General features: G+C 35.5%; 1 protein-coding gene across 4 annotated transcripts in view; it reads right to left on the bottom strand.

The window, feature by feature from the left end:
* The window catches only part of ANGPT1 (angiopoietin 1), a 228,567-nt gene that overhangs the window by 92,650 nt on the left and 113,709 nt on the right, over window positions 1-22,208 (bottom strand). For 3 of the 4 annotated variants that reach the window (XM_039853714.1, XM_039853715.1, XM_039853717.1), the window contains exon 2: window positions 7,721-7,876. In XM_039853714.1, the coding sequence (XP_039709648.1) occupies window positions 7,721-7,876 (156 nt within the window). Of the gene's footprint in view, window positions 1-7,720; window positions 7,902-22,208 lie in introns of all 4 variants that reach the window. The other variant, XM_039853716.1, reaches the window with a different exon arrangement.

Raw genomic sequence — 22,208 nt, 5'->3', positions numbered from 1 at the left:
TCTTTAAGAAGAAAAAACATGTATCAAAAACAGGAATAAAGAATGGTAATAACTACATTCCTATCAACAAGTACCTCAGATGGAAAAGAATTAAGTGTTCCTACTGAAAGACAGGGTGGTTGAATTGATAAGAAAACAAGACCTCTCCATATGCTGCCTATGAGAGACTCCTTTTAGATTAAAAGACCCCTACAAACTAAAAAGAAGGGAATAGAAAAAGACATTGCCTTGATAGACCTAGAGGGTATTGCCATGAATGAAGTAAGTCAAGGAAAGACAAATAGCACATGATTTCTTGTATATGTGAAATCTTAAGAACGAATTCGTAGATACAGAGAATATATTGAGGGCTACTAGATGGGGGGTTGGGAGGGATGGCGAAAGAGGGCAAAGGGATTAAGAAGTACAAACTGATAATTTCAAAACAGACATAGAGAGATAAATTGTAACATATGGAAAATAGCTAACAATGTTGTAATAAATATGTAAGGAAGAAGAGGGGTACCAGATTTAGTGGGGTGATCATTTTTTGAGATATATAGATATCTAATCACTATGCTGTATAACTGAAACTAATATATTATTGTATGTCAACTATAAGTGGAAAAAAAAAGCTTTCTAGACAAGAAAAAGCTAGAAGAGTTCATCAACACAAAACCAGTATTACAAGAAATGTTAGAGGGACTTCTAAAAGAAGAAGAAAAAAAAAGATTAAAAATATGAATAATTAATTGGCAATATGTATCTATCAACAATTACTTTAAATGTAAATGGATTAAATGCTCCAGTCCAAAGGTAGGGTGGCTGAATGGGTAAGAAAACAAGACCTTTACATATGTTGCCCATAAGAGACTTGCTTCACATCGAAAGACACACAGACTGAAAGTAAAGGGATAGAAAAAAGATATTTCATGAAAACAAAAACAAACAAACACAAAGCCACGGTAGCAATACTTATATTGGGCAAATAGATCTTAAATAAGGCTAGAATAAGAGACAAAGAAGGATCTAGTAAACCCATTTCTCGATATTTAGGCAAAGAAACCCAAAACGCTACTTCTAAGGGACATGTGAATCCAGATGTTCATTGAAGCATTACTTACAATAGCCAAAATATGGAGGCAATCTGGATGTCCAACAATAGAACCATAGATGGATGGATAAAGAAGAAGGGGCATATATACACAATGGAATATTACTTAGCCATAAAAAGCATGAAATCTTTGTCATTTGTAACAACATGGATGGACCTGGACGGTATTGTGCTGAGTGAAGTAAATCAGACAGAGAAAGACAAATGCCATATGATTTCACTTACATATAAAATCCAAAGAACAAAACAAACAAACAAACAAACAAAACAGAAACAAACTCATAGATACAGAGAACATTTTGATGGATGCTAGATGGGAGGGGCTTTGGGAGAGTGGGTGAAAAAGAGAAAAGGTTAAAAAGTAAAAATTGGTAGCTACAAAATAATCATAGGATATAAAGTATAGCATAAGGAACATAGTCAATAATATTGTAATAACTATGTATGGTGTCAGATGGGTATTAGATATGTCAGAGTGATCACTTCAAAAGTTGTATAAATGTTTAATCACCATGTTATACACTTGAAACTAATGTAATACTGTATGCCAACTGTAATTGAAAAATAAAAAATATTTTAAAAAGATAAAAATAAAAGGTAGATTCATCTAAAATAAATAAATAAATAAATAAATAAATAAATAAATAAATAAATAAATAAATTTCCCCTTTATTCATCATATTCTCTAATCATACTTCCTGATATTCTCAAATATCATTTTTTTAAATTTTACAAAGGACAGAATTTGTTCTCCATATCTGAGAAAAGCATAAGAGAACACAAAGAAAAGAATGGAAACCTCCAAAATTAAAAGTGAAGCTACCTATATCTAAGTCTGGAGACTACTACAGCTTCTAATTTCTCTCGACTCTATCCTACTTCTAGTCCATTTGTAGCAGAGCAACCAGAATGATCTTTGTAAAAACATAAGTTAGATCATGCCATCTCCTATATTAAATTTGCTAAATCTTCCTTTCAATTAGAACAAACTCCAAAATCCTTTGCCTGGCCTACAAAGTTTTTTGTGATCAGGAATCTTCTTAATATTCTGCCACTCTCCACTTTGTTTATCATACTCCAATCATATTGAGTATTTGCCACCTCAACATGCCAAATCATTTCCACCTCAGGAATGCCCATCCCTTTCTAGATGCATGTCTACTTCCTTGTCATTGTTCAAGTCTTACTCAGGGAGGCCCTACTTGGCCACACTCTATAAAGTAGTTCCCCCCATCATACTATATCAGATCATCCTATTTTATTTTCTTTATGGAATCATTACTATTGGAAACCATCCTGTAGGTTCGCTAATTTGCTCTTTCTGCCCCATGAGGATGTCAGCTGTGCAGAGGCAGGAGTACTCTGTCTATAGCCCTCCAAACCCCCAGGGCCCAGCACTGGGCCTGGCACAGTGGGGCACTCAGACTTATTTGTTGGATGATATGCTAGACAATGAACAGTGAGTTGTTTTTCAAATTGAGTAATGGTCAGAAGAGGGTAACAGGCCATGTGAATATCGAGATGAACTTCAATAATAACAGCCCAAATTTAAAGCAAGATCTGAACGTGGCAGAAGGAGGGAGACAGATTTCAGAAGTCCGGTCTAAGTGTCAGGTCATCTCAGGGCAGTTTTTAGCACAAATCCCAATCTCTTCTCTTCTTTCCCCATCACCTCAACCTAATGGCTGCTTTATTTCAACTCTCTCCACTGATGTATTAAAATAGGCCCAAAGTTCAAAAGCAGGCAATTGAGAGAATTGTACAGGAAACTATGATAAATTGACCATTTTCTTGCCATGTGTCTATGGAACTTGCTGCTTAGCAATAATCTAAGTGTTCCATTAAAATGACAAAAGACATTTCCTTCTTTAGCCTAAACACATTCCAAAAGCACATCTCTGCAGGAAAGAAAAAGATTAAAGAAAGAAAGAAAAGAACAGCGAAGAGTATGTAAAACAAGCCCCCCCCCAAATTTCAAGCTTAAATTTTCCAGAATATACTACAAAGTAAGGAAGACATAAGATTTGAAATTGAGAATTTATAGATTACAAACTTTAGCTTTATTCTTTAAAAAATAAACAAAAATTTAAAAATAAAAACTTCTAGTATCTCAAAGAAAGTGAGCTAGAGAATTTCAGCTAGCTTCCCTTTAATACTTTTAAAAGTGCCTCCGATCTTCCTTAAAAGGAAAATCTCCCATAACAGGAAATTTCTTTCACCAGCATATTAACTTTGAAATCAGCCTTGTTGGTAGGTTTATGTTTCTTTTTACTTTGTGTTTTTCGAATGAAAAATATAACAGAAAATATGATGACTTGATACTTAGATTTTTACAGAATAAAATCTGATATGTGTACAAGGAATGTGTTAGAAGGTCACCATTTTATAAAATCAATGAAATGATTTATTTGGTCAATGATATGGCAATGTGATAAAGTACCACCCCATAGGTTATTTGTTAATTTCCAAGGAGAAAATAGACGATTGAGATAAAGAGCTATGGAGGCTTCTACTCTAATCAAGTTAAAATAGCATTGCTGAGAGTGTTGCAAGGTGGCATTGTGCCTGCTGATGAGATATAATAGAAATTGGCCAGCAATTCTGCGGAGCACTCCGCCACAATGTTCAATTCAATCTAATTGAACTTTTAGACTTACTTTCCAGCTTAAAGAAACCATGAGAGATGAAGAATAAGTTAAAAACTATCATAAAAAATATTCAGACAAAGTCAGAATATAGGACAATTTAAATAACAATTGACCCGGTTTCTTAAAAATCTCAAGGAACAAAAAGGAAGATTGCTTCCAAATAAAAGGGACTATCAAATCTTGAAAAATAAAATGCCTATAACATTTTTGATAGAACTGAGGGAATTTGAATATGAAGATTAGATAATCTTAGAGAATTATTGTTAATTTTAGTCATGGAAATATAATATATAATTAAAGCTATATAATTATTCCATGTAATATTTTATATTTTATTTATATGATATGATATAAATATACAAATATATGATAAACATATAATATAATGATAACCCATTGGGTTATGGAATTTAGTAGAATATTACTTATATTACAGATGCAGAAATTGTGGATAAAAGAAACTTGTTCAGCAGAGCAGACACGCAGTAGGGTCAGAATGAAACCTAGGTAATCTATGTTGGGAGTCTGAGTCCCTTCGCACAGGATCATGTAGCTATACACAAGTAGCTTCCCTCTGGCTGAGAAAGGCACCTCCCTTCAGTCAATAACAGCTGATCTCAAAATGGTTTCTCTCAAATTACCATGAGATCTTCTGCAGTTGATGGCATCTGACTTCTTCCCTCTCCACACCCCAATACTAAACTAGCACTTACCAGGCAGAAAGGTGGACAAATTGCTCACACTCCTCAGAGGACAGAGAAAATACATTTATCCAATGTTCTTAGTCAGTCAGAACACCTTTGCAGGAGACTGCTTCTGTTCAAAGTCCTACACTGACCCACTATCTATCTGTGAGTATGTATTACCAGCAACACACAACTCTTAGGACATTGCCTTTGGGCTTAGGAGCATTGCACCGAAAACTACAGAAATGAAGAGACTAATATTTGTTAATTTAATTATTAGACAAGTATTTATTGAGAGTCTACTGTGTACCAAGTACTGTTCTAAGCCTAAGAATAGAAAAATGAACAAGACAGACAAAATTCATGCTCTCTAGGAGTTTGTATCCTAATGCATGGGTTGACCAGCTTTTTCTATAAAGAGCCAAAGAGTAAATATGTTAGTCTTGGAGGCCCAGAAGGAATCTGGTACAACTATTCAACTCTGCAGTTATATCAAGAAAGCAGCCATATACAACATATAAATGAATGAGTGTAGCTGTGTTTAATAAAACTTTATTTACAAAAAGAGGTGGCATTTCAAATGTGGCCTGTGGGTCATAGTTCACTGAGCCCTCTCCTTATGAGTTATCAAACATTTTTTCCAGACCCTGCGAGAAAATTAATTACCAGGGTATTTTCTTTGGATGACCATCCGTAGATTTAGTTTACTGCCATTTCAGTTAAGCCAAGATTAAATGTTTAGTCAACTAATCTCTCATCAAATTAAAGAGATCCAGTGGCTCAATTTTGAAAGTTGCCATTTCAAATCTATTTCTGCCTAGAGATTTAAACTCATCAGTTAAACTGTCCTGAACTGCCTTAAATTTGTAATTGGGCAATTGAAATCCAAACAGCAGGTGGTCATGACTTCTGAGGAGCAAATAACAAAATGAGATTAGACATGCAGAAAATGTCTAATCTTCACAGGGGAAATTCCTGTGAAGGAAAATGGGGAAGAAGCCAGAGTTGGCTAGGAGTGCCTTTTGACCGGGATTTAGGTCTAACCACAGCAGAGAAGAAAGAAAAGGAAGACTGAGTGGAAATCTTAGCCTGTAGTGCAGTTGCGAGAAAGTTTGGCAAAGCTGATGGAGAGTCCCTTAGACAAAGTCATGTGTCAGTGGAGCCCTGCAGCTCCCAGCGGTAGATCTGACTAAGCATTACTGCCACAATGTGTCATTGGCTGGAAGTGATCACTGGAAATTGTGGTCTCTGTACCAATATTGTGATGGATTTCAGAGCACAGCAGCTGGGGCCATTGGTCAGTTACACTCCCCACAGAGAGAAATGGTTTAGAAACGTTTGCACATTAACTCAATTAAGCTCACTGTGGATAAGGCCTGCTTTACTTACTGCTGTATTCTATATAGTACCTGTTAAAATATCTTTCATCAAGGAGGTACTCAAAATACATCAGTAAATTTGATTAAATTTCATTTCTAACACCATGGTTCCCACATAAATCATTGGAAATTGGAAGGAACTTCCCTATAGTTACACAGCCAGCAAGGACAACCCTGGATTTTAGGATTACACGATATGATGTGCAGTCGTGTGGTAAAATACTGTCAGCAGCAACGGAGGAGCAGCAGCTTCTTTATATAATTATATTAAGTCTCATAGATTTTAGTTGTGATAAGTAGTTTCCCTTCCCCACCACCCATGGTTATCTGATAATTGTGTGCTATCATTAAAATATCAAAAAATATGTTCCAAAGCCTATGTGATTTATCGATCCAGTATAATCCATATTTAAGTTCTCATTAAATTAGTTAACAAGTTAATTATTAGTATTACTAATCAAGGGAGACAAAAGAAAAAAAATGAGTATGCCTCAGCTGGAACCAAAGATTTGATTCACTAGCTATATCAATGTGAGAAAATCGCTCACACTTTCTGACCTGCCTGCTCTAAATGATTTTCATAAAAATCACCTGCACATGGGAAAGTGGTTTCAATAATACAAAATGCTCTATCTGTATAAATTATTTCTCTTTAAATATCAACATATGATCTGTAATTCCATTAACACAAAAGAAATAAAATAGAAATAAGGTTGCATCTTATTTTAAAATTTATATTGTTAAAATAACTAAAGGAGAAGGCCATTAGACTGAGGAGGCTCTAATGCTTTGGTAGCATGCGTAAGCAAACCAAAACCTAAGTCCGAGTCTCTTGAATCCAAGAAAATGAAACCTAAGAACAACCAACAACCAATTACAAACAGCCAACGAGGCTCTCCCGAACAAGGCAACTGCTTAAGCTCTAGCCAATTAAATAACTTCTGTGCTTTGCTTCTGCATCTTCTCTATTAAAACCTTTCTCTTAGCTCCTGACCACTTTGGGTTAGGCATTGCCCAATTCCAAATGATGTTTGCTCAAATAAACTCTTGAAAATTTCATTGTGTCTCATTTATCTTTTAAGAGTATTATTTCAACTTTGATTCCAGAAATGAACTATACTGGGTTTCAGAATGGTAATTGAAATAACTATTTTGATGGTTCAAAGCATACCGAGAGACCATCTTCTAGTCATCAAAAATGATATATTCACTCAACTGTAATGGTAGGTTAGTGACAATGATGATTAAAGGTCATTTTACTGATTTGTACACAAATACATATGTTTGTATGTAAGTATGTAATTGTCAATGGTAGGGTAATATATATGTGTTATATATAGGATAATATATATATATACACATATATATATATATTCATGCACATATACGTATATGTATGGAGAAAGAGTATTAATTGACTCCTTATCATAAAATCATGCTGAATAAAAAAAAAAAACCACACATTCCTGAGTAGTTCATTTGGGGTATTCCCTCCTATACTCCGAATGAGCAAAACCACTGCAGGTGCCATTATGGCTAGAATACTACCAGAGACAAACAGGACAAGTCAAAAATGTACATCAAAGGCACTAATTTGACCAAAATGGTTATTTTGTTTGACACATATCATCTCACAGTTGGTAGCTGCAGTGTTTATTTTAATTTAAATGCTGATTAAGTCCTTTGCCAGTCCCGTTTTTGCAAACACGTACAAAGCTAAATATACCAACCCTCATTTAATCAAAAGAAACATGCATAGCATGTCAGGCAGTCATTGTTTTCATTACCAATAAACAAAAATGTATATGTTTCCCCATCTCAGTGCTGAAATGTGCTCTGTGTTTATGAAGTAAGCTAAAGGAGAAAAAATGTCCTCCCAGTTAAGAGTTTCTTGACTCTGGCCTAGGGGCGTACCTGGGTCTCAACATCTGTCAGCTTTCTGGTCTGCTCTGCAGTCTGAGAGAGGAGGCTGGTTCCTATCTCGAGCATGGTGGCCGTGTGGTTCTGAACTGCATTCTGCTGTATCTGGGCCATCTCCGACTTCATATTTTCCACAATGTAATTCTCAATCTGCAAGAGATAAAGAACAAACATACTACATTATAAGCAAAGCCTCTCGGTTGGAGTATGTAATATTTACAATGACAAAACGAGACACAGCTGGCAAATCAGCCATCTGGCAGGGATCCTCTGCAGCTCTGGGAATTAGGGAAATGGGAGCAGAGCATGCAGGAATCCAGTTGCTAACAAACTGTTAATATACTGATATATATATGGAATCATCACAAGCATAATAAAAGTTTGTTCTTGGATCGCACTTTCTCGTTTTTGACATCATCTCATTTAACCCTCATAGCAAAGATGTGAGAGTTAGGCACAGATGGCTTCATTGTTCTTTTTATTGTATAGCTGAGGATATAGAATCAGAGAAGGTCAATGATGAGCCCAAGGTCACCCAACAAAAATGCAGCAGCTTTAGTGTCATAATTTAAATCTAAATCTTGGCTCTCTGGTCTTCCCAGTACACCATATTGAACAATCATCTCAGAGAAATTCAGCCTCCTGCTTCCATCTCTGTAATGAAAAATAAAGACCATGCTGAGTTAGGGGAATGGAACGAGGAGTGAGAGGAAGGCAGATGCCCAAAACACGAGCCTTTCAGGGAACATTAAAGTACAGGCAACAGCATACAAAATGGGCTGCAGAGGCTCAAAGCTAGCTAAAACCATTCTCATTGCAAGCTCAAAAAAAAAAAAAAAAAAAGGAACTGAAAGTTTGCCAGTAACGTGACGTTTGCCCATTTTGCCTTGGGTAGCATTTGGTCCTATTTATAGTGCCATCTTAGAAAATACTATGGTTATAAAATAAATGGTATACAAAGGGGGCCAAGAAGAACTCCTAAGTGACTTCCTATGAGAGTCTGTTAGGCATCTGGGAGAATAAAGTTAAGCATATGCACTGCTTGAAAAATACAGAAGAAGCCTGCACCACCCTGTCAGTGCACTTAATTCTCCCCCGCCACTGTGTGGTGACTACATTTTATTACCTAATTACACATGTGAGGAAACTGCGTCCCAGAGAAGTCAGGTCCAAGGCCACACACCACAAAGACAGCCAGACTTGGATCTGAGTGCCGAAGACCTAACTTTCATACCAACACTCTTAACCACTTAATAGCTCTGCCAAGTCATGCTTCACAAGCTGCGTTCTAAATCATTAAGGGATTCGTGATTTTTACTGATTTAGTGAACCATAATACATCCATTATTTTATAATCCATAGTAACATTATTGTCATGTAACAAATATAGTAGAAAACTAAACTCCCCTTTGTGAAACTCTGGCAGTTTACTTTCTAGCACCATCTCTTGTTTATTTCTATTTATCAAACATGAATCTGACTCAAGCTAGAGAAAATGAAAGGTTAGAACCAAACTCAGGTTGTTATTAATAAATTCTGACTTTGTTCTAGGTCAATATAAGGCAACTCTCCTTTATCTCTTATTCCCAAATTGGAAGTAGGGGAAACAATTCAATCTACAAAAAATTATTATAAAACAAATACAAAGTAGATTAGAATAAATATCTGGACATTATCTTAACAAAATATTAAGGTCTCTAAACCAAGTCTTGGCTTTATTCCAGTTGAACTAACACATTTAAACAACAATGGAAGAGTAAAGGCGGGTAGGTCAGAGTATCAAACATTATTCTTTTGGATTCTGCATCTATATGTTTTCTCTTTTCCTGATAACATCCCTTAACTTTTGTTGTGGAAATTATCTTTTTCACCTTAAGAACAAATGCTTCAGGTGAAGTTGTCTCACCTTAGATTCAGGAGTGGCTATATGTTTGAGCCTGAAAACCAAACTGTTCTGCCCTTACTTAGAGTGAATAGTTCAGTAATAGAAAGATATTGTAAGCAAGGGCACTAAGTCTCGGTTCTGGAATTTTGTTGGACTATTTCACAAAAGAACTTTTTTTTCCTTTGTGGTTATTAGGCTGGTAACATATAAGCCTCACATTGCATTGCAAAACCAGGTCCAGCCTAAGATTGAGGCCAACTTGATAAATAGATAGATAGATGATAGATAGATAGATAGATAGATAGATAGATAGATAGATAGATAGATAGATGATAGAGAGGGAGATAGATGATATACAGACAGACAGACAGACAGACAGACAGACACACACACACACACACACACACACACACAGAGGCAGGCAGGCAGGCAGGCAAGCAGGTGATATAGATAGAAGAATATCCTTAGAAGACCTCAATCCAGTCATGATCTTAGCCGGAACCACCCTTGGATATTCAGTTGTAAAGTGTGTGATTTAATAATCTCCCCTTGAGCAGCTAACTTCTTATTTCTTCCATCACATTGATTTAGGTTTCTAACACTTAGAATCAAAAGAGCCTTGATAGTTATTTTGATGCATGTTTAGCAAAGGAAACCTCAGACAGGCAAATATTGGCAGTATGCTCTTTGCTTGTCCAGGGAAAATGTTTGTGAGCAGTCTGCCATAAGATGAAGAACTTGTGCTGGAATGCAAATTAGTGTCATTAAGCATATTATTTAGTTTGCTTATACAAAATTTGGAGCAAGACTCTCTCAATGAAGAAAGTGATGCTCTAACGGTTTAATTTATAGTCTGGTGCTAACTTCTTACATTGTTAGCAAAATAGCAATTTCTTTGAGTACCACTAATTTAGACAATTTATTCTGATATGTCAGATTCCCTGCTTACCAATGAATTTCAAATAACAACTTGGTTGCTTGGTAGATTTCTCTCCTGAGAAAGAATTCACTAATCAGCGAGCTCCAATACCACCTGCTTAATAATTACACATCAATTTCTTATGCAGTTGGTTAGTAGGAGTCAGTTCCTAGAACTTAACTTGCTCTCTGTGTAATCATAATCATGTGCCCTAGTCTCCATAGAGGAGGACATCTCTGGCATAGGGTGACTACATCAAAATTCAGCTGCTTTGTGATCCTACCTATGTTAGACCCTATCTATTTATCTATCTATTCTGTATTATTGTTTTTTTTCCTGTAAAAGTTATTATCAGCAAAGCAAAATAACTGCTTTCTGCCAGCATTCATCACAAAGAGCCTTCCAATTCTGCTGACCCTGTTGTAGAAATAAAGTAGGTCTATAAGCTATACTAAAATTCTTATTTGAGCTGCCATGATGAGTAAAATGAATATAACTCTAGTTAATTGTTTTTTAATCAAATGGGGCTGCATTGTTTAGGAGTAACTGCCTTTTAATGCAAAAGGTAATGGCACACTTAACTAGCAAAAACCAGATGTAGTTGATTTAAAGGCTGAGGAGGGAGGCAGAAGTCAAATATACAACGTGTGATTAATAAGGAGGACTACTTTCATCTTATCTCTAAACATTCCTCTGTAGATGTATAACTATGAAATCCATCTTGATGTGCCATATTAGCTGGGTTCAGGGAAGTTTTGCAACAAATTTGATTGTCTTCATATATTCCCCATTGGTTTAAAAAATGTTTACAGGATATGATGGCTACCTCAAGGTTCAATATTTTATAAACATCTAAGATGTGAATTTTAAGCTTAGAAGTTGCTGAGCACAAGAGCTGAGAGATTATAAAGTAGGATATTCTCAATCTAAATCATACAATTATTTGCTTATTACTGCCACTCTCAGTGTCTGACTCTAGAGTTTTATAAGTACTGGCCAAAATACTATCAAGTGGATGCAAGGTGTGATTTGAACCGAGATAATGAACAATAAACGATGATTTTAAACCAGGAAATAATGTCATATTTCTAAAGTGATTTACTAAGAGCTTTCATACACATTGACTGGATTCTTACACCAACCCTACAAAGGAGAGTGTTGACTCCATTTTATGGTTTAAAAAATGGATGCTCAGAGACCTTAGGTGACTTGATAGAGATGAAAAAAAGAACTCGAATCTATCTTCTGATGTTCCACTAGCCTGAGGAACAGTGAGCTAGCTAAAAATGGAATTAATCAATTAATTAATCAGTCAAACAACTCTATTTCCTCAAAGTTGTGGAAACAGAGTTGTTTGACTGATTAATTAATTGATTAATTCCATTTTTAGCTAGCTCACTGAGAATTCATATACTTATTCTTTTGAGAAAAGCATGCATCATTAGAGAGTGATTACTTCACTCCACCATGTTGGAGGCTAAGTTAACTTGAAGTGAAATGAGAGTCTCTAGGGCCAAGTATGGGGAAAGTTTACTTTGCTGGCACTTTTAATACAATGGGTCATTAAAAATCCTCTCATCAGTTCCTACCTTTTTTTCTTAGGATGTAGTTTATAACATTGTTGTTTACTCCTGCCCATTCTATTTCTAGAAACCATTATAAAACATAACAAAGGGAATAACAACAACACACTAAGCCTCTACTAAGGCTAGGTACACGCCAATTTTTACAAACATGTACCTTGTTGGCTCCCTATAACAATCTAGGCACTGTATTAATTTTTCTCATTTCACTGGTAAGGAAATAGGCTTAGGGAAATTAAATTGTGTATGATCACACAATGAGTCAGTGGAAGAGCTGCTATATTGCTTTGAAAATACATCTGCTTTGTGTGCAGAAGGACATGGGTTCGCACCCCAGGTGGAGCCACGGATCATGCCCCGGGTGTCCTAGACCCCGGGTGAGCCAGGCCCCAGATGCAGCCACGAGCGTGTGGGAGGAGATGCCCTGCCTTCAGGGATCCAGTTCTTAAGAGGAAACAGCAACATCCATGGGTCAGGGGTGGAAGTAGGGTGGGGATTAAAGGGGGTGGGCAAAAATAAGTAGCTAAATGACCCCACAGGAAGTAAGTACTTCATTCTAAAGGATAGTCACCCATCAAGCACAACCACACTACTAGCCAAGTTCTGGTAACACAAAATTCATGCAGGGAATGCATAGAATGAAGCTACAGAACTGATGAGGTGAAATTTGCCTAAAGATATATAATTTCTGTTTTTTATTTATCAGTTTCATACCGATTGATGGCTACAATATCCTGGGAAATGTTATAGGGGATGAGCAAGCAAATAGATAGTCAACTGTATTACAAATAACATTATCAGGTAGAAAAATTATTTTTAAAAAGTCAAGATTATCAGCCATTTGTAGTTCACTCATATATTGCTTGCCCATGTCTTTTCCCGAATGACTGATAGAGAATTAATATTATCATTTTCTATTACAAGAGAGTTTGGGGAGAGATCTCTCACTGGGCTCTCAAAATGTTTGCTGCTTCATGTTCACAAGAACTAAAATCTGCATGAGATTATGACGTCCTGCATGTGAAATGCATTCTCTATCATTTCCCTTCAAGAGATCACTTCAAGGGATCTCCTAAATGAGAGCATATCTTAAAGCACAAAGAATAGAATTTCTCCATATAATTCTTAAGAAAATAACATTTTAAGCCCTATAAAAATTGACAAAGGCATTGTTCACTTAAAATATGTTGTAGATTAAGAGGACTCTCATTGAATGTTGGTGCATATGGCATTACTCAGCTATGGCAAAATGGCCATGAAATAAAGTAAAAGGGTAAATATGGGAAAGCAATAAAAAGGTAAAAAAATGCAAAAAATGCCTTAAATGTTGATAGTTTTATCTAATATCATTGTTTCATAAATCAGTGGCAATATTGAAAAACTAAGTTTATGGTTTTATAAAAAAAAAATGACTAAGGCCAAATATATTATTTACAGGAATTTCTACTATTAGCTCCCCCAGGATACTGCTTCTTTTACCCAATGGGGAAGTAGAATTGTCTCTTCAGACAACAGGTCTATTTAGCTGACATTTGAAATAGTTCCCATACTGATGCATGTGACATGAATCCCATTTCTCATTTGGGTATCTGAAGAAGCACTTACTACTTATAGAAGAAAGAAAACCATTAGAATAAGAGCTGGAAGAGACATAAATATTATAGGCTCCAAGGATCTCGTTTTATAACCATGGTGGCTGAGGTTCCGAGAGGTTATAGAAAGCAAGGTGAAAAAACTAATTAATGTCAGATGCTGGGCTATGGTCACTCACTGTGTGGGAAACTCAGACTTACATCAGCAGGCTGGGCCAACAACAACGGCTGCAATTAGTATTGTTGGCCCACCCACATTTCTTTTCCTATTCCTTGCTTTTGCTACTTGCTTTACTTCTGATGGCTCCTAATTTGTAACCCCCTTTCACAATACCAATTCATCACCATCAGTTTTTGGGGTGCTGACTTTACTTCCTGGACTCTATCTTTGTTCCCCAGCATTGAAGCCCACCAGCTGCGCCTCAGTCATTGAGCATCAGCATCCCCTGATTTTATTCTTCTTATGCATCATCCCCACAAAGTGTCAACAGACCACATCAGACTCTAAAATTCATTCAGGCTTATTAACCTTGCATCAGTTCAATTTAGTCCTAGCAAATATGTGATAAATGCATCCTAAGCCTGGTATCAAATATCACAAGTACAAAGAGCTGTCTTGTGGAAAACGGACAACATATAAATGGGTCATTTCAATAGAGTCGCTGAATACTCTGATGGACTTAACCTCTGACTCCATTTCTCCATGTCAGTAGCCTTATCTGTATACGATATGGAAAAGCTCTCGGCTACTGACATTAATAACGTGAGGGGATGTTTATTACATCACCTCCAATGGAGTAGTAGCAGCGACACCACCACTGAGGCACATGGAGAGGCTAAACTATCAAGAGAATCCCATATGAACAGATTCTTCTGCAATCCTTTTTCTTGGTTACTATCCTTTTAAGACCACATTTTTGTGGCTTCTGAATGTTGCCAGTCACATATAGTGTCCCAGATTTGGGCCAGGACCCAAGAAAGTCATTCTCTCTTCATATAAACAAAAGAGATGTTTCCTGTGCCAAAACACATGTTCCTAGCCCGGCATCTCTCTTTTATATCTAGCTTCTCACACCCAGAAAAAGTCAGTCATGAAATTTAAAAAATATTTCTAAGTGTCTGCTTAATTTTTCCTTTTGCGTTTTTAAAGGCAGATGATATATAAAAAGCACACTCTGCCAGGAGTCAAATTATCTGGATTCTAATCTAGGCACTGTTGTTGATTTATCCATGAACCTGGGCAAGTCACTTAAGCAATTTCGGTTTCAGATTTTCATGTATGAAATGAAGGTCTGGATTAAGTTATTTATGTCTCTCTTGAAACTCTCAAATTACTTTTCTTTTATAATTAATTTTAAAATTAAAAATTTTCTTTTATAAAGTACAGGAGTCTGAAAGATTTCAATTTTAATTTATTATAGAAAATTAAAATATGGATGTATATATCTATGTCTATAAAATATATAATACATGTCCTTAATGACAGAAAACAATGATATAGGAACACAGTAGTAAAGCTGTGGATCAGCTCTTTAGAGCAGACACATCTGTTTTACGATAAAGAGCTAGAATTTCAGATTCCCTTAATCCCCAGGCACCATTCTGTCCAAAATACATTTCTTGTCTTTCACCAGCACAACCTGGCTTTCTTCTTATGTTTCGCGTATCAATGACTGGCACCACCACCACCTACCCATTCATCCAGGCCACAGGAGTCATCTTGACTATTCCTTGGCTTAATTTTCTACATTAATCAGCACCAGAGTATGTTGCTTCTGGGTGCCTAGATCCATGTCTGTTCCCGCTTCCCTTTCTCCTTACCACATCTCTTTATCCTCACTGGCACTGACTTAGGTCAGACTCTCGTCATTTTTCTTCTGGATTTGTTAATGGCCCCATAACTGGTCTCCTGACTCCAGACTTGCTTCCTCCAATCCATCATCCATGGCATAACCAGAGGGATCTACTTAAAACACAAATTTGGCCTCATCATGCCACTACTGATACTCTTTCAGGGGCTTCCACTACCTGCAGATAGTCACAACTCCTTAATCAGCATAGAAGAATCTTTATGATATGGACTCAGATTTCCTCTTCCTATGTGTACCCTATGCTTCAGATGCACCAAATTATTTGCATTTTTCCAAACATACATTATTTTCTTTTGCTTTCATGACTTTGCACAAGACTTTGCTCTGATTGAAATATTCCCTTTATACCTCATCCTCCCTTTTCCTGGGCTAGGTCCCATTTTTTAATACACAGTTCAAGTTTTTCCTCCTCGACAAAAATTTCATGACTCTTCTCTCCAAAATACCTTTCCTTTGCATTTCCAAAGCATCCTGTGCCTCTTCTTTTCATTATAGTATTTCACATCACTCCAGTACACCATTAGCTCCTGGGAAGCAAGCACTTTTTTGTTCAGCTTGGTATCACTTAGTGCCTAGCACATGTAGGTCCTCAATAATATTTAGATAAATAAATTAATGCATAAATGAATGAACCTGTGCATGAAAATACTAACAGCCTCCAATTGTGAGCTCGGCCTACTTATATCTGCTCCTGAAAGTACAAAATGTTCTATGTCCTATTACTGATTATTAATACTGCCGTTTTGAATGTCCATGGAACCAAGGTAAATAGTGCAAAAGTAAATAGCTCTGAAGACAAATATCTGCACTTACTGGACCGTGTAACCCCATCTTGTCTTACTGTTTCTTCCCTACTTTTCTTTCTTTTCCCACTAGTCCTGTTATGGCTAACTATTTAAATTAAGTAAAACCCAGTAAACACATTGAAAACTAACGATGTTTTAATCACTGTGCTATACAATTACAGCAAAAGAATGACTAAAACTTGATTCTGATGATCAAGACTGCTTATAATGCAAGTGTGTTACAAGTGCTGGAATGAAGGTAGAAATATCTTGCCTGCCTGCCTGCCCATCTGCCTGATGAGGCAGTAATGAAGGAAAGAATGAATCCTCTAAATGGGTGAATGAAGGAAGTCTTCCCAGAAGAACACCCAAATGAATATGGAAGGGAGGGCATCGATTTCTTAAGTCTGCCTTAACACACACACACACACATACACACACACCTTTAATAACACATATAAGTGGACATGTGTGTATGTGTGTATATATATATATATATATATATATATATATACACACACACATACACACATACATATAAGTGTGCATTTATTTACTTGCACATATATACTCTCACACACATATATTCCCATACTTCCAACCTGGGTGTCAAGTTCTCCATTGACACCTTGTAGTTTTGTCCATATCATTGTAGTTTACTTCATTAAAGTTCTATTTAAAATAACCAATGCATCATTTTCCTTTGGATGAGGTGTCTTTTAGGTCAAATTTAATTACTATAGATAAGGCCTGTTAAACAGTCATGGACAGCTCCAGTAGTCTGCCTAACAACTGAGAAATCTTTTTATTTATTTATTTATTTTTTTTGCCAAATCCTGAATTTATACTTCAATGTAACAGAAAAAAAAGAGAGAACCACAAAGCAACTTTGTACACATTTGTGTTTTTATATCAATAAAGGTAGTAGTTTTTAAATAAAGAAGATACCATTTCAAATAGAAAACTGGAAACATATCTTTCTTTAATTTAATGTTTTTTGATTTCTTGTTTACTTGGAATAAAATTAACCCCATGAATGCTTCATATAAATACATTCTGGTTTACTTAAGAAAAAGAAAGCTTTGACATTTGAACTAGAGACCACCCCAGCAAACAGTAGGTTGTGGGGGAATGATGCAAAAGAGACTCTCCACAGGATAATAGTTTTAAGAAACAACTTCTGCCAACTACATTTTTTTCTCATATGATAAATGACAATGATTCAAATGAGTAGCTTATGATGTTCATCTTTTAAATAAAACCTACTGCGTTAAATAAAACATTGCAGAACAAATCATGTAATTTAAATACTCAGTAGATGATATAAGGTACTCGTTAATAGAAATTCAAAAGCCTTAATAATTAAGGGATTTATAGTCTTTTCAGGAATATCATTACTAGACAGAAAATTGCCATAATTTTATTCTGGTATTTCATATGAAATTGCCAGGTGTTAGCACTTAAAATCTCACCTCATTCCAGTAAAACCCCTCTGTGCAACATTCTGACTTTTTAGGCTATTACTTTTCCAAAAATGCTGCTTCATTTCTTAAAATAAAGTTGCTCTATTCATCTTCCTTCTTTTCTGTAGTATCTCTTAAGTTTATGGTTGCTTTTTAAAAAAACTTTCATTTGCTTAAACGGGAAAAAATTAGTAGTAAAAATGTGTGTGTGTTTTCTGTACAATATGGGATTCCTCAATGGAACGTACAATAAGTTTGTACAGGCATAAAACTGCCAACGTCATTGTATAATAAACATTCCAAAACATTGCATGTGAGGTCTAACTAATTTTTCCTGAATAATATTTGTTGAGTAGTTCTTATTTAAAGTACTCTTGCTCCAAGTACTGGGATTATTATTAGGATGGAAATAGTCATTCAAAACATAAGAAAGGGACAATGATTGCTGACGTCTTATAAATGAAATAAGATCCCTATTTTTCCTCACTTTGATCAAAGGATTACAGACACTGGGCATTGTTTCTTCTTTCACAAAGACCATTTTGGTGCCCTGGTGATGCTTGTTATATCTCAAGTGCTATTGGAAGAGAGTCCAAATTAACATTACAATGAATTAGTCTCTTAGAATTAACCACACACCACAAGAGAGTAAGAAACTAAGCATGAATAACTGCTAAAATACCTGCTCCCATTACCACATATATTGCCAGAGGAATTTTGTAAAAGTCCATTTCAAAGATTCACTAATCTAGTTTCAGGAGCTGTAGATCACCTCATAGTCATCCTTCTGATTTCATCTGTGTCCCCAACAAGCAATGACCCCACAAATCCTCTTATTTTTAACTAACTGAAAGAAGACTGGTCTAATTTATTGGAAAGTCTGAATATCAGAATCTTAGAAATATTTTTTAAATCATAAAATATCGATAATAGATGCCATGATGTCTATCTCTGGCTGTTGGGAATACAGGTGAATTTTATTTTATTTTTTTCTGGAAATGTTTGCCATTAAGATCTAGCAGATGTCATTTTTGACATATTTGCTTTGAATGTGTTTCTTTTTTATTAAGAAATAAAATGCTGCATATAAAAACCAAAGCACCCCTTCCACATATACACTGGAATTAACAATTTTCCTGAAGTTGGTATGGACTTATGCCACATGGGTATATACCCCAAATAATAAACTACGCCATTTAGTATATTTTCAACATTTACAAAAACATTACCTTATTGTATGGCTCCTTCAATTCTTTCATTTTTTAATTAATATTATGTTTTTGAGACTTAGATGTATTAGCAATGTAGTTTATCACAAATCAAGGCCTGACTTACTCTAAAGCAAGGAGTACAAACTCTAATTAGACCCATTACCCTGAGTTCTAGCTCTGTCACAAAAAGGAACAAATTATTCCTCAGTCTTTCATAAAACCCCTAGGAATTCTTCTCTAAAGAGCAGAAGGAAAGCTGTGTGATGAATCTTCTCCCATTTATTGACTGTATTTCAAAGATCCACACAAATAATTTTTATCTTTGGCAAATAGTTATCTCCCACAGAGAGCAATTAGGGGGTCTAGAAAGGGAAATAAGGAAACAGTTAAGGTAGGTAAAAATAGATCCTATAGTCCGTTCTTCTCCAAAATTACTACATTAAAAATTTTAAATAACCATGACCACAATTATAAAGACAGCCTTTTTGACTTTCTAGGCAGCCTTCCACTGAGTAGACTGTGAAGTCTAGATTTTAAAGTACAAAATGACTAAAAAGTACCAGCTTCATATGATGTTTTTTTTTAAAAAAAATTTCTGCTTAACATTAGTAGTATACGGAATGATATATTTAATACTTTCCCAATTAATAACAGTGTAATCTGATACATTCGTATGCACTGGAAAAAGAAAAAACACTGAATTGTGAACAATGCCTATCTCTGGCTGTTGGGAATACAGGTGAATTTTATTTTATTTTTTTCTGGAAATGTTTGCCAATTTTCTACTTTCTTTAAAGAAAATGAGAATTTAATTTTATATTCAGAAAAAAAAAAAAAAGAAGAATGAGAGAAAGACGGAAATATGCTTAGAATGCACTCACTCAGTGGGAAACATAAACATCTGGCTTTTTAGTGGCGGCCTAGTCAGGGCAAACCTAGGAAACACCACCACCATCCACAGATGCTCCCCACTGGTTCTGCTGGCTTTTCTCATCCTGTGTTGGCCCGTTTTGTGGAAAGCCTATAACAATAACTGATGTTTATTGAACACTTCCTATGTGTCAGCCAATGAGCTAAGATTTCTGTCTTCTTCCTTATGACTCCTCACAGTAGCCTTTTGGAAGAATAGATGTTGTTACCATCTCATATTGAGATGGTAGAAGTTCTGAGAAATTAAGTTATGTAATCAGGGGCCCAAACGTTGGAGCCGTTATTCAAACTTAAGCCTGTCTGATGCCCAAGTCCATTCTATTTCCACCTCAGTAAGTGTCAGCTCCTTGGTTAGTGGAAGAATCACAAACAGGCCATTTCTTGCCCAAATCTGTCCAGCTAAAGTGTTTTATTTGTCCAGTGTGTTATTCTTTAGCGTCGTCTTTAACCAGGACATATAGTCTCCAATTAGCCACTGCTCCTGCTTTTCTCAGACATAAGACTCTTGGTTCTTTGAGCTGTTCAGGCAAGTTGCCCTGATAAAACACATTTGAGTTGCCACAAGTTGGGGCATGGGAAATAAAGGCACCTGAAATTTGACTATTACTTTCCAATGTTAAAAAAAAAAAACAAAACACTTCTTTATTCACTCGTTCCCCCTTTTTAAATACAATGAAAAATGCTCTTTAACACTGTCATGCTTCGGAATATTGAAAGAATGACTGGGTCAATATGTAGTGGCCCTTTTGAGGCCTTCCTAAACCGAGCATAAAGTAATTATTTTATATGACAAGGTGACTTATTCTTTCCTCAGCTCCTGATGATATGCTACTTATGGCCTCATTAATTATCCTTGCTAAAATGTATTAGTATTTTCTTTCATTTAGAAATACCATCTTCATATGGCATATGGGTTAGTATCATGCTTGTTCTCCTATTCATTACAACATCACACCTCCAAATAAACACAAATTTCAAGTAAATACTTATTCTAATGTTCACATACACACACTGAAACTTTTTTCTCATAGAGTGTACTCTTAATTCTATGATTTTCATAAAAGCTTACCAACAAAATTTCATCAATAATCTTCAAATAATCTTCCTTTCTTTTGAAAGTAAATGCTTTCTAAGTTACTAAATTAAAACATGCCGAACTATATCTAAATTGAAATTGCTGAACTGAAATAATTTTTGCTCATAAATGTTTAATTGTTGAAAGTAAAGTTGTACTCACAGCCAAATATACTTACAGAAATTTTGCAGATTCATGTATTCACATAGAATATTTAATTAGAATACATATATATGATAAAGTAGTAGACTATAACTGTTTCCCCTTGGAAATGACATGACTTACCAAGTATGTGTAAAATTACATAATAGTAGATTAGATATCGACAAAGACATACAGGAATGCACAGAGATGTGGGTGTGCAATTATGTATGTTTATATAATACATACATTTATATACTTTCTTATATGAGATAAACGTAGTTCAATAAACATCTACTGGGTCACTTTTATGTTTTCTATGGTAAAACGCCTCGTGCCATGGAGATATAAAGATGCAAAAGATAACAATTCTTTCTTAGTCCCTGTCTAGTTAAGAAAGACAAATATATAAACAAACAGACGTCATTATAATGTGGTAACTGTTAAAATAGAAATAGTCTGTACAAGATTATGAAATATATACCTCAAGCATATGAAATCTATGACAATTTTATTTCATATACTCATAGAGAGGAAATCAAGAATTTGGTAGATCTTTTCTGTTAACTCAACGTGACTGAGCACAAACATAATTTGAGCACATGCTTATTCAGCTTCTTTTCTGTTTTGATGTGCATTCCCACCCAGGACTATTGCTCTCAGAATTCAGTTTCATCACGACCTTTTTTAATATTAAAATTATATTGGCAACATTATTTCCAAAAAGCCACGAAGCCCAAACATTACATATCCTTGAATGTCACTGAGGCCTTGACTTCTTAAAACCAAGGATTCTCATGCATGAGATGCGTTATATTAAAAAGTCAAGTGATTTTGCTAAAAAACACCACTATATCAGGAAATCACATTTATTTTCTCACAACATTTTCATCTGTAAAAATAGAGAATCAGAGAAAATAGGCAATTCTCCCAAAGACACACAGTTTAGTAGAGCTCACAGCAGAGCCGGAATTCTCACCCTCCCTGTCTAAATCCACACTCTGTGACTGTGCTAATACACATCACG

This window comes from Pteropus medius, unplaced genomic scaffold, assembly GCF_902729225.1.
Source record: "Pteropus medius unplaced genomic scaffold, Ma_sr-lr_union100, whole genome shotgun sequence".
NCBI classification, from domain to species: domain Eukaryota; kingdom Metazoa; phylum Chordata; class Mammalia; order Chiroptera; family Pteropodidae; genus Pteropus; species Pteropus medius.
The sequence above is the reverse complement of the archived record's forward strand: the minus strand, read 5'-3'. Positions and strand labels throughout refer to the sequence as shown.